General features: G+C 38.2%; 1 protein-coding gene across 1 annotated transcript in view; it reads left to right on the forward strand.

The window, feature by feature from the left end:
* Positions 1 to 12826, forward strand: part of CMYA5 (cardiomyopathy associated 5) — an 87635-nt gene that overhangs the window by 50576 nt on the left and 24233 nt on the right. The window contains exons 7-8 of the mRNA XM_029941222.1: positions 2699 to 2817; positions 10971 to 11120. Coding sequence (XP_029797082.1) covers positions 2699 to 2817; positions 10971 to 11120 — 269 coding nt within the window. The remainder of the gene's footprint in view (positions 1 to 2698; positions 2818 to 10970; positions 11121 to 12826) is intronic.

Here is a 12826-nt window from a genome sequence, read left to right on the forward strand (position 1 = left end):
CGTAAGGGTGCACGGGCACACGCACGCACATGCGAGTGGTGAAGCTTGATTATTTCACCAGAAAGAAGGTTCTCACGTCCTCAGGACATCTTCTGCTTCAAAGCCTCAACGTTATTGGTGTTCTTTACCTTGAGAAGTGCTTCTTATCTAACTGGGTTTTGGTTTTGGGGTTTTTGGGGTTTTTTTTTGCCTTGTTGTTTCTTCTCCCTGCCTTCATATGATATGTGTAAAGGCAGTGCTTGTATATTAAATTATTTTTCTCAACACTGAAAATGCTTAAATTAAGGAGTGCTGTCAAGCATATTTAGACTCAATATTTGCATATTTTGAAAAACATTTGCTTAGAAAATGCTGGTCTGTTAAGAAGATGCATTTTTTTCTCTCTCTCTCCAGTTTGCTTGTTTGTGTTACAATAATGAAAAGAGAGGCCATTGTAGGACCTGCCCTTAGAAAGATGCTCACTTGCCCTTTCATATACTGATGTTAAAATTGAACAGGGCAGTGTGTAAGGGAAAACCCAAACATTTCATTTGTGGTATCTACAATCAGAACTTCTGTGTTGCAGAAAGTCTCCCATGGAGTCAGTTACATGCCTTGACTGGGCTCGGTGTAGGTGCTAGTTCGTACTGTTCGTTAGTTCAGAACCTGTCATCGCCACCCTCTGCCTCCCCAAAGCCTTCTTCTTTTAGGCGGGTGGTGTCTTCCCTCACCCGGAGCCTTGTGGGATTCTCACAACCCACTTCACTACCCCTCGGGTCTGCACATTTGCTCGGATCTTTTCTCAGACTCATGCTGGGATTTTCTTCTAAACTTCCCTTGTGAAAACACTTCTGTGATTCTTTTTGCCTTAGGAGATAAAATGAAAACTCTTAGTAAATATGAAAGGCTTTTCACTGTCAAGCCACAAACCACCTTTCCATTTGTTCTCTGTCTTTGTTTCCTGGTTCTCAAGGTAGCCCCTGGGCCCTTCTGTCCCCTGAGATAGGTGGCACCTTTCAATAGATCCATGCCTTTATTCAAGCTGTTCTGTCTGCAACACCCTCCTTCCTTTCCTTCCTCAGAAACTCCTATTCATTCTTTGAGACTCAGCCCAAATGTCACCTCCTCTTTGAAGCCACTCCTGGAACCATCTCTTCTAAAATCACATGATAGTGTATTTTATTAGTTTATTATTTCTAGCACTAGTAAGCATAGTGACACTCTTTAAATATTTCAGTTATATTTTATAATCTTTTCTTCTCACACTGATTAAAACATTTTACAAGACCTGAGATTATGATATTCTCACCCAAATCAAAGTATTCTCTATTCATTCCAAATTTGTCAAATGCTTACTGTGTGCCAAGTAACACAGTAGAGTACAGTGGTGAGCAAAACAAAGTCCTTTCCTGCATATAGATTATATTCTGGTGAAACAGAAGGACAGAAACTAATAGGTTGGGATAAGTTTGAGGAGGTAAAATTCAAAGAATAAAGAAAGGATATTAGGGACAGGTCGTACTGTATGAGTAGTGTAGTCAGGGCAGGCCTCTCTGAGGAGGTGACACTTGAACAGAGATCTAGTGAGGAAGGAGCCCTATAATATTTAGGAGAAGAAAGTTTCAACACCAAAAAGTCCAGGATAATGAAGCCAATGGAGTTCCTCGAATCTGGCTTAATTATTGGATTATACTTCTAGTCCTCTGTGAGTGAGGTGTACAGAGGAGAGTGCCTACCCAAATTTAGGGCACCTCATGCTAAAGTGGAATGCCTTTGCAGTTTCTCTTTCCCCTTTTCTTCTCGGAATCAACCTGTTTTATTTCTGTTTGTTTTGTTTTTTTTAAAGCCCGGGTTGTACCTAGATACAAATGCTAAGAGTTAGCATCCCTCCTAAGAGGGTCTTTGATCATATAAAAGCTGTTGAGTTTTAAACTATGGTTTGTTTAGTCTTATAAGAATTTATAGGGGCACCTGGGTGGCTCAGTTGGTTGAGCGCCTGACTTCAGCTCAGATCTTGATCTCACGGTTGGTTGGTCAATTCTAGCCCTGTGTTGGGCTCTTTGTCAACAGCTCAGAGCCTGGAGCCTGCCTCGGATTCTGTGTCTCCCCCTCTCTCTCTGCCCCTCCCCTGCTTGTGCTCTCTCTCTCAAAATAATAAACATTAAAAAAAATCTTTTTAAATTTGTAGACTTTATCCTTCTTGACTGCTGTATCCCCAGTACCAGAACAGTGCCTAGCACATAGTAGGTGAACACAGTTTTTGAAAGACTAAATAACTAGAAGCATAATAGTGGGGGTTTAGAACAGCAAGGGCATCAAAGAATATGTGAATTTCCAGAAGGGCTGTCAATCTTTATATCCTTCAGGAAATAAGGAAAAATAATCATTAGAATACAGTAATTTTTAGGACTACCTTTATAGATGCAAAATTGAGACTGTATAACTTGATGGAATCTTTCTGAATTTGGGAATATAGGCATGCAATTTCTAATATTAACCAGTTACAACCAAAGAATCCTAAGATAAATAGATTTTTTTGTTTTTGATAAATAGATTTTAGACATATTTTCTAGACTTTGAAACAGTTTAACTCCCTTTTGGATACAATGCCTCAAAAAACAACCACCACCACCACCACCACCAACTTTATTTTAAACAATTGTTTTCATTTTGTACGTCAGTAATTTCTTAAGTAGAATTGTTTTTCCTCCTCTGGTAGGTTGCTTTCTGCAATGGAGAACACTGCTTCTTTAGAGAAAATGCCTGCTGCATTTTCACTGTTTGAACATTATGATGACAGCTCAGCAAGAAGTGACCAGATGTTAAAACAAGTGGCTGGTAGGAATTTCAATGTATTAATTACCTTGATGAAATTTGGCAGTTTTTTCCTTGTTTATTTTATAAAAGTTTTTTTTTAAATATAAATAAAGTTGAAAATGTTATATTAGTTTCCGGTGTACAACATAATGATTCAAAAATTCTACATGTTAAGCAATGTGCACCCTGGTAAATGTATACCATCCATCACCATGCAACGACTAGAGTGTTACTGACTATATTCCCTGTGCTGTACTTCTCATCTCTGTGACTTATTTATTTTATAAGTAGAAGTCCATACCTCTTAATCTCCTTTACATGTTTCACTCATCCCCCAAATCCCCTCCCTTCTGGCAACCACCGGCTCCTCTTTATATTTATGATTCTGTTTCTGTTTTTGTTTGTTTATTCATTTGTTCTGTTTTTTAGGTTCCACACATAAATGAAATCATGTGGTATTTGTCTTTATCTGTTTGACTGACTTAACATAAAACTTTCTAGGTCCATCCATGTTGTTGCAAATGAAGATTTGCTCTTTTTTGTGGCTGGGTAATATTCCATTATAAGTGTATCACATTCCATATATATATATATTATATATATATATATCACATCTTCTTTATCCATTCATCTGTCAATGGACAGTTAAATTGCTTCTGTGGTGGCTGTTGTAAATAATGCTGCAATAAACATAGGGGTGCATATATAGTTTCATATTACTGTTTGTGGTTTTTTTGAGTAAATACCCAACAGTGGAATTCCTGCATTGTATGGTATTTCTCTATTTTTTTTATTGTTTTCTTTTATAGTTTATTGTCAAGTTGGTTTCCATATAACACCCAGTGCTCATCCCCACAAGTGCCCTCCTCCATGACCATCACCCCCCTTCTCTTTCCCCCCTCCCTCATCAGCCCTCAGTTTGTCCTCAGTATTCAAGAGTCTCTTGTGGTTTGCCTCCCTCCATCTCCCCAACTATTTTTCCCCCTTCCCCTCCCCCACAGTCCTCTGTTAAGTTTCTCCTGTTACACATATGAGTGCAAACATATGGCATCTGTCCTTCTCTGCCTGATTTATTTTGCTTAGCATGACACCCTCGAGGTCCATCCACTTTGCTATAAATGGCCAGATTTCTTTCTTTCTCATTGCCATGTAGTAGTCCGTTGTATAGATAAACAACATCTTCTTGATCCATTCATCAGGTGATGGACATTTAGGCTCTTTCCATGATTTGGCTATTGTTGAAAGTGTTGCTATGAACATTGGGGTACATGTGCCCCTATGCATCAGCACTTCTGTATCCCTTCAGTAAATCCTAGCAGTACTATTGCTGGGTCATAGGGGAGTTCTATTGTTAATATTTTGATTAACACTATTTTCAAGAGCAGCTGAACCAGTTTACATTCCCACCAACAGTGTAGGAAGGTGCCCATTTCTCCACATCCTCGTTAGCACCTATAGTCTCCTGATTTGTTCATTTTAGCCACTCTGATGGGTGTGAGGTGGTATCTCAGTGTGGTTTTGATTTGTATTTCCCTGATGATGAGTGACACTAAGCATCGTTTCATGTGTTTGTTGGCTATCTGGATGTCCTCTTTGGAGAAGTGTCTGTTCAGGTCTTCTGCCCATTTCTTCACTGGATTATTTGTTTTTCAGGTGTGGAGTTTGGTGAGTTCCTTATAGATTTTGGATACTAGCCCTTTATCTGATTTGTTATTTGCCACTATCTTTTCCCATTCTGTCAGTTGCCTATTAGTTTTCTTGATTGTTTCCTTTGCAGTGCAGAAGGTTTTTATCTTGATGAGGTCCCAATAGTTCATTTTTGCTTCTGATTCCCTTGCCTTTGGGAATGTGTCGAGCAGGAAATTGTTGCGGTTGAGGTCAAGGAGGCTGTTTCCTGCTTTCTCCTCGAGGGTTTTGATGGTTTCCTGTCTCACATTCAGGTCCTTCATCCATTTTGAGTTTATTTTTGTGTATGGTGTAAGAAAGTAGTCTAGTTTCATTCTTGTGTATGTTGCTGTCCAGTTCTCCCAGCACCACCTGCTAAAGAGGCTGTCTTTTTTCCATTGGACACTCTTTCCTGCTTTGTCGAAGATTAATTGGCCATACATTTGTGGGTCTAGTTCTGGGTTCTCTGTTCTATTCCATTAGTCTATGTGTCTGTTTTTTTGTGTGCCAGGTATTTCTGTTTTTAAGTTTTTGAGGAACCTCCATACTGTTTTTCACAGTGGCTGAGCCCACCACCAGTGCACATCAATATCCACCATTTCCACATTCTTACCAATACTTGTTTTTTTTGTTTTTTTTTTATTCTAGCCATTCTGACGAGTGTAAGGTGATACTTCATTGTGGTTTTGAATTGTAGTTCCCTGATGATGAGTGATTTTTTCATGTGCCTATTGGCCATCTGTATGTCTTCTTTGGAAAAATGTCTCTTCAGGTTCTCTGCCCATTTTTAAATGGAATTATTTGTGTTTCTTTGATGTTGAATTGTGTAAGTTCTTTATATGTTTTGAATATTAACCTCTTAGATATATTATTTGCAAAGATCTTCTCCCATTCAGTAGGTTGCCTTTTTGTTTTATTGATTATTTCCTTTGTTGTGCAAAAGCTTTTCATTTTGGTATAATCTCAATAGTTTATATTTGCTTTACAGTTTTTGTATGTAAGGAAATATATCTGGGGAAAAAAACCTCTTAGTTGTAAAAATTTAAACTTAGGTTCTAAATCAAATATAAGACTAGCATACCATTTCAGTTATAATCTGCATTTCCATTTGAACCTTTGTGACTGTCTTGGAATATCAAGGAGATAGAAAGAAGTAGCGATGGAACCAAAGGGTCTCATCTTTTTTTTTCTCTTAGTGAAACAGAATTTCTTTCTCTATCTTCTAGAGATTATTTGCTTCACTCCAGCAGTTAGGTATAGAAGGAAAAATAAATATTTTCATATGTGTTGAACAGATTTTTCCTTGTGAGTGCTTATTTTTCTCTTCAACCGAGTTTCCCCCACCCCTTTTTTCCCATATGAAACAGATTAGTTAGAGGACTACCAGCTCAGCATCATGCTCTGTGGCCAGGAGCCTCCCACTCAACTGTCAGGAGCATCCTGCTGGCTCTTCAAAATATTTTTTAATGTGCTATTTTAACAAACAAGACAATGAAACTTATTTAGATTTCTCAAAGCTGCTGTGTGAAGTTACCAAGCTTCACTTACTGTAAAATGTACTGGGCTATCTTCCTTAAAAGATGCTATATCCTTCCAGACCACCTTAAAGACAGCTGATGTTTTAAAATTGACAATTAATTTTCATTCCTGTAGGAAGAATTTTAGTTTAGTAACTAGTAAAAGGCTTTTTATGTGTCTTTTAGAAAGACTCAAAAACCCATCAAAAAGTGCAAAATTCGGTCATTTATCCTAATAGATTTTATCTATAAATGTGTCAAAACAAAAGGGTGGTTTTTTGGTAGTGTCTTTAAGAGGCATTTAAATCGGACAGCGAACTGTTGGTGGGAATACAAACTGGTGCAGCCACTCTGGAAAACAGTATGGAGGTTCCTCAAAAAATTAAAAATAAAGCTGACTTATGACCCAGCAATTGCACTACTAGATATTTGCCCAAAGGATAAAAAAATGCTGATTTTAAGGGACACATGCACCCCAGTGCTTATAGCAGCACTATTGGCAATAGCCAATTTATGGAAAAAGCCCAACTGTCTATTGATTGATGAATGGATAAAGAAGATATGGTATATCTAGAGATATCTATCTATATATAGATATATAGTGGGATATTACTCAGTGATGAAAAAGAATGAAATCTTGCCATTTGCAACAATGTGGATGGAGCTAGGGTATATTATGCTGAGTGAAGTAAGTCAGTCAAAGAAAGACAAATATCATATGATTTCATTCATATGTAGAATTTAAGAAATACAACAGATGAACATAGGGGAAGGGAAGGAAAAATAAGATAAAAACAGAGAGGGAGGCAAACCATAAAAGACTCTTGAATATGGAGAACAAACTTAGGGTTGCTGGAGGGGAGGTGGGGGGGATTGGCTAAATGGGTGATGGGCATTGAGGAGGGCACTGGGGATGAGCCCTGGGTGTTATGTGTAAGTGATGAATCACTAAATTCTACACCTGAAGCCTTTACTAAACTATATGTTAACTAACTTGGATTTAAATTTAAAAAAAAACACAATAATTAGAGCAGTGATTGGAAACTAAGAAATTCTGATTAACAAAGTAGATCATTTGCTTTTAAGGGATTTATTAAATGCTATAGTTCATTTAGAAGGGTAAGTCGTTTGAATATCTGATAGGCAATGAGAGGACATTTTGTATATTTTAGAGGCCACAGGGTTAAACCGTCACAAAGTGTTAATGATTTATCTAGAAATAGGGCAAGTGGCAGTCCCAGCAGTTCTGAGCTGTTTATAGAGAGATTGATTTCTAAGAAGAAAATGCCATGTATGCATGGTGTGTCTCCTTCATAGAACTGGAGCCCAGGGTGCTGACTTACTGCTAAATAGTTTTTGCTCATTTGTGACCAGTGATGCCTCTCAGATGTAAAATCCTCACCTGGTAGCTGAAAAGTTAATCTGATCATTCCCTAAACCAATTATATATACTAAGGAAAGGATGTGACTTTTCTACTGAGAAATGGAACGGCCCCTGAGCACTTAGTCCACACTTACACGATGCTGCACCAGAGAGACTGTTAAGCATATCCTATCGTCCAATCTCACGACTAGGTTTCATTATTATTCCCATTTGACAGGTGTCTCTCATATTGCCCTAGATACACAGCTACTTGGGGGTAGGGGGAGTGTGTGATGGGGAGCACTTTGGCCTCAGGGTCTTCATACTTGAACCATTCCTCCACACCAGAGAGGTGGAGCGCACTGCTGTAACAGGAAGGATAACCAGAGATTAGTAACATCCAAGGCTTCCTTGACTTTGGCTCCTGCAGACCTTTTTTTTTTTTTTTTTTAACTGAGGTAAAATGCACATAACATAAAATTTACCATCTTAACCACTTTGAAGTGTACACTTCAGTGGTATTATGTACATTCACATCCTGTATAACTATCACCATTATCCACCTCCCCAGTTCTTTTCATCTGGCGAAAATGAAACTCTGTACCTATTGACCATCACCTCCCCATTCCCCCAGCTCCCCGGCCTCTGGCAACCACCATTCCACACCCTGTTTCTATGAATTTAACTACTCTATATCCCTCAAATAACTGGAATCATACAGTATTTGTCTTTGTGACTCACTTATTTAATTTAGCATCATGTCCTTAAGGTTTATCCATGTGCCAGAATGTTCTTCCTTTTCAAGGCTGAATAACATTATATTGTAATGTATTGTATTGTGTTGTGTTGTGTTATATTATATGTTTATACTGCATTTTACTTGTCCATTTACCCATCGATGTCCGCTTGGGTTGCTTCCAATTTTTGGCCATTGTGAATAATGCTGCTGTCCTGGGAAGAGCTAGATGGAGTGGCAATCGGCATCTGGCCACATAGGTCCTGAAGTCTAAGTTGATCTGACGCTTAACTTCCTGAGTGGGACAGCTCTTTATGGGCACACTCCATCAGAAGGAGGGAATCCATGGAATGATTTCTCTGCCCAATTCCTTAGCCTCCAATGAAGATGCCTTAAAATCTCATCTTGTATGTTTTTTTTGGCATTACTCCTGTACAAGTTTATTCCTATAGAAGTGTAAATAGAGTTGCTGACATGAAATCTGAGTCTCTGATATTCTGCCACATAGGGATTGTAAATCCAGCCATTGTCATTTGATTATATTTGTGAAATATTCTGATTCTCTTTTTTAGAGTACTTTGAAAAGTAAAAGAATTTCCTGTTTTTGAAAAAAAGATGTTAACTGTAATAATTTGGGGGGAAGCAACACATGGGATCCAAAATCACTTGTAGCCCACAAGCTTTTTAATTCTCTACAGCTACTTCTTCCTTAAAATTTGATGATTTGGGGGGAGTAATATCACTTTTTAAGTTGGTTATGCTACCTGAGAGAGAGATTTTTGAAAATATGTTAACCATTTTTATTATTTTGTTTATTATTTTTTAAATATTTATTTTTGAGAGAGAGAGACAGCATGAGTGGGGAAGGGGCAGAGAGAGAAGGAGACACAGGATGCAAAGCAGGCTCCAGGCTCTGAGCTGTCAGCAGAGGGCCCGACACCAGGCTAAAACTCACAACTATGAGACTATGACCTGAGCTGAAGTTGGATGCTTAACTGACTGAGCTACCGAGGCGCCCCCATGTTGCCATTTTTAAAAGCAGATATAGCTCAATGTAAAATTCATAGGAAAAAAAGAAAGGGAGATTTTCGTCATTCATGCCTCAAGGAGTTCTTTATACCCTTTCAAAGGTGATTGACAGTAGTTGAAGAATTCTGCCTGGCTTTCCAGTAAACCTAGGCAACATGAAAATTTACTGAACTACGTTTATCTGGATGGACTTCTTTAGAATGTGACAACTGACTTCCTGCTGAGAAGACAAACAGGAAAGTCAAAGACAGTGTATGGGTCTCTGAACCATTATCATTCTTTGGGGATGTGCTCTGCCAGGCAGGCTTCTGAGTTTATCAAGCAGCCTACTCAGCAAGTCTTACCTCTGTTGTCCCTCTGTGATATACCAGATGATGGATCCCCAGTTTAACTCACAGTGAATCCCAGTTTCATGGGCTTCCTGTCTTCTTCCCTCCATTGTCAGTGCTGCGTCCAACGCCTTTTTGCCTTTTGAAAATGAGGCCTTTAGCACTGGTTATGTGTGAGCGAATCTGTTAAGCACTTAATATACATATGCTGGTTACAACTAGCCTGGGAGGGAATGGTATTATTATTATTGTTGTTTCCCTATTTAAAGATGGAGAAACCGAGACTCGGATAACAGCTTACTAGCTGTGGTTACTAGGGTTAGTAGTGAGGGATCTGGTATTTAACCTCAGGCTCTGTTTGGAAGCCCATGAACTTGCCCACCTGTTTATCCTGCTTCTCATTTTTCATAAACTGTATTTTTTCAGCTCTTTATCTCTGTATTGCATCTTTAATTTGCCTCTTTTTGTTCCATTCCTTAGACCATTTTTTTCTCATTTTTACCTTTTTGTTGAACTAACCTTTGTTTTCTTTTCCTTCAGTGTTGACTTTTAATAAAGTAATCTCATAAAATTTGGCTCATAGTATTTCAGTAAGCTTATCTCTCAGGAAATGTTGACTGGAAAAAATAACCACAAAAACAAATTTAAAAGCCTCACATTTTTTCAACTATAGGAATAACCTTTTCCTCTAATTTGTAAAATATGTTCAATGCTTTTGTATCTCAAAATTTTGGGAGAGAATTGCAGTGGAGCTTGATTTATGGTGTTGTATATGCCGTTAGTGTCCAATATGCATGATGTAAACTTTTTAAATCTCTGTGAAAACACTTGAGAATATTGTCTGAATTTAAGATTCAGAATAACAGAGTCAGATATCTAAACCTTATCCTTGAATCCATTAATAGGGTACCTTTTCTACTATGTAATTTTAATATTTTGTTTAATTTTTTTAAAATGTGTAGGTATAATCACACTGGAAAGAGAGAATAGGATGTAATTTCAGAAAGTGTATTTTGATATTTTATTCATACAAGTCTTTTTTCTGTTTTGATCATGTAGCAACTGAATCTAAAAAGGTTTTATTTATATCTATTGTGAATATAGATTCTGTCTGTAGCGGATACAACAGTGGTTAGGTAGCAAAGCAACTAAGTTTTTGTTTTGAAGGAAAACCTTATCATTTGATGCATTCTGTCACCTGTATACATTTATTACTCTGAATATAGAACCACAGAGGAGTATTTTCAAGTGATCACATTTTGGGGTCTATTTTTATTTCTATGTGGATATAAGCACATAGACAAATGCATACAAAACATTTTGGAGGGATACATCCTCAAACGTCACAGTGGTTGCCTCCAGTGACAGTCCTTGGGGTGGGGGGTGTTGAGAATGAGGGAGCCTTTCCACTTTTACTTCACATATTCCTGTATGGTTTGAATTCTTTTCAACAAGCATAAATGACTTTTGTAAAAGGATAAGAATCAATCAATAAAAACAGCATTAGTGATAAAAAAATCTTGCTTCTGTTCCAGTTCCACAACCTCCTAGATTAGAACCTCAGGAACCAAATTCTGCCTCTAGTACAACAATTGCAGTTTACTGGAGCATGAACAAGGAAGACGTCGTTGACTCCTTCCAGGTTTACTGCATGGAGGAGCCACAGGATGACCAAGAAGTGAACGGTAGGATCGTGAACAGACATAGACGCATGTGTTCGTTTCTGCATCTTAATGGGAAGTACTTAAAGATAGCCATATTACGACTCATTCTACAAAGCATTTACAGCCACATATAGAAACAACAACAAACCAACAACCATATAGGCAAACATAAAACATATAAGCAAAAATTGGAAGTCAGAATCAAGAAAGAGCAAATGCATAGATATCATAATGGACAACATGAATATTGTAATCAAGATTCAAATTTGGCTTTGAGTTCTTGGGATAACAGGAGCAACTAAGAGATTCTCATTTTTGGACTGGAAGTAACATACCAGCATTTCTGGGAGAATAAGTCCCTTTCAGTACTTGAGTCTAAAAGGAAATATAACACATACTGTTTTACAGGAGAGAAATGAGCTGTATACAGGACAGTGTCCTCCATAATCACTGTAAGGCAAATGTAGTATTGGAATGTCATGGTTGGCAATTTCTCAGATCCACCTTGATAAAAGCTGCAAAAAACCATAAAGGTTAATTCAGAGTTCACAATTCTTAAGGCATGGGCTTTGAAAAGTGTGGTTTCTGCCTGTACCCAATTAATGCAGGTAGAAGTGAAAGGGCAAATGTATGACACATCTTTAGTTGAGCCTCTGTAAATATCTCTGTTAGTAGGCCTTTTTATTTTATTTTATTTTGTGCATGTGTATGTTTTAAGAGACAGAGAGTGAACAGGGGAGGGGCAGAGAGAGAGGGAGACACAGGCTCCAAGCCCTGAGCTGTCAGCACAGAGCCCCATGTGGGGCTCAAACCCAGGAACTGTGAGATCATGACCTGAGCCAAAGTGGGATGCTCAACTGACTGAGCCACCCAGGTGCCCCTATTCAGTAGGACTTCTAATAAGATCTGGAAGCCAGACACTTTGAGGTTGTACTTCCCAATAAAACAGAGCTGGGCATGCTGGCATTCTATATTGCTTATTGAAGACAGACCCACATTTTTTGGAAAATAGAGGAGCACACAACAGGACAGGCATGCTATTTCAAACTTCAGGACCCAAAGTTGTAATGAGGAATGAATTTTATTATGTTTCGCTGTTACCAAGATTTAAGTCTTTTGAGATGTCATGTGATACTAATTTAAATCAGAAAAAAGTTTTAGAAATTTACAAAGGCAACCATAGACATAATGTGAAGTTGTCTAAGTTTATCAGTTAAGGACTCTTTATTTTGCTGGTGACATATGACCATATACACAAGGTAAGTGCAGTTACTCCCATTTGCAAATAAGAAAACTGATGGGAGGTTAAGTAATTTCCCCAAGGGCACACAACTTATATATGACAGGGGTAGGATTCAAGCACAAACCTTTGAGACTCCAAAGCTTATGTTTTTGTCTGCTTGTCTCTGAGTTTGTCTTGTTACACCACACTTCCTCTTCTTCTATATCTAGCTGCATATGTCATGGACCTTCATGGCTCTCCAAGACACATCTTAACAACGATATATTGATTGCCTGAAGTGCTTTTTTTTTTTTTTTTTTTTGGTGATTCACCTCCCAGCCTGCCCCAGTCCTGTACACCTGTCCTGTGTCTCATTCATTCACCACCTTGAAGTCTGCTGGTCTTGAAGTTAGCTAATCTGGTGATCTACACTGTGATTCCATGCTCCATATAGGGTCCCTAGCAACATATGTGCCTTGTTAAAAGAAGTACTGGGGCAACAGAG

The sequence above is a fragment of the Suricata suricatta genome, chromosome 6 (genome assembly GCF_006229205.1).
Source record: "Suricata suricatta isolate VVHF042 chromosome 6, meerkat_22Aug2017_6uvM2_HiC, whole genome shotgun sequence".
Lineage (NCBI taxonomy): Eukaryota > Metazoa > Chordata > Mammalia > Carnivora > Herpestidae > Suricata > Suricata suricatta.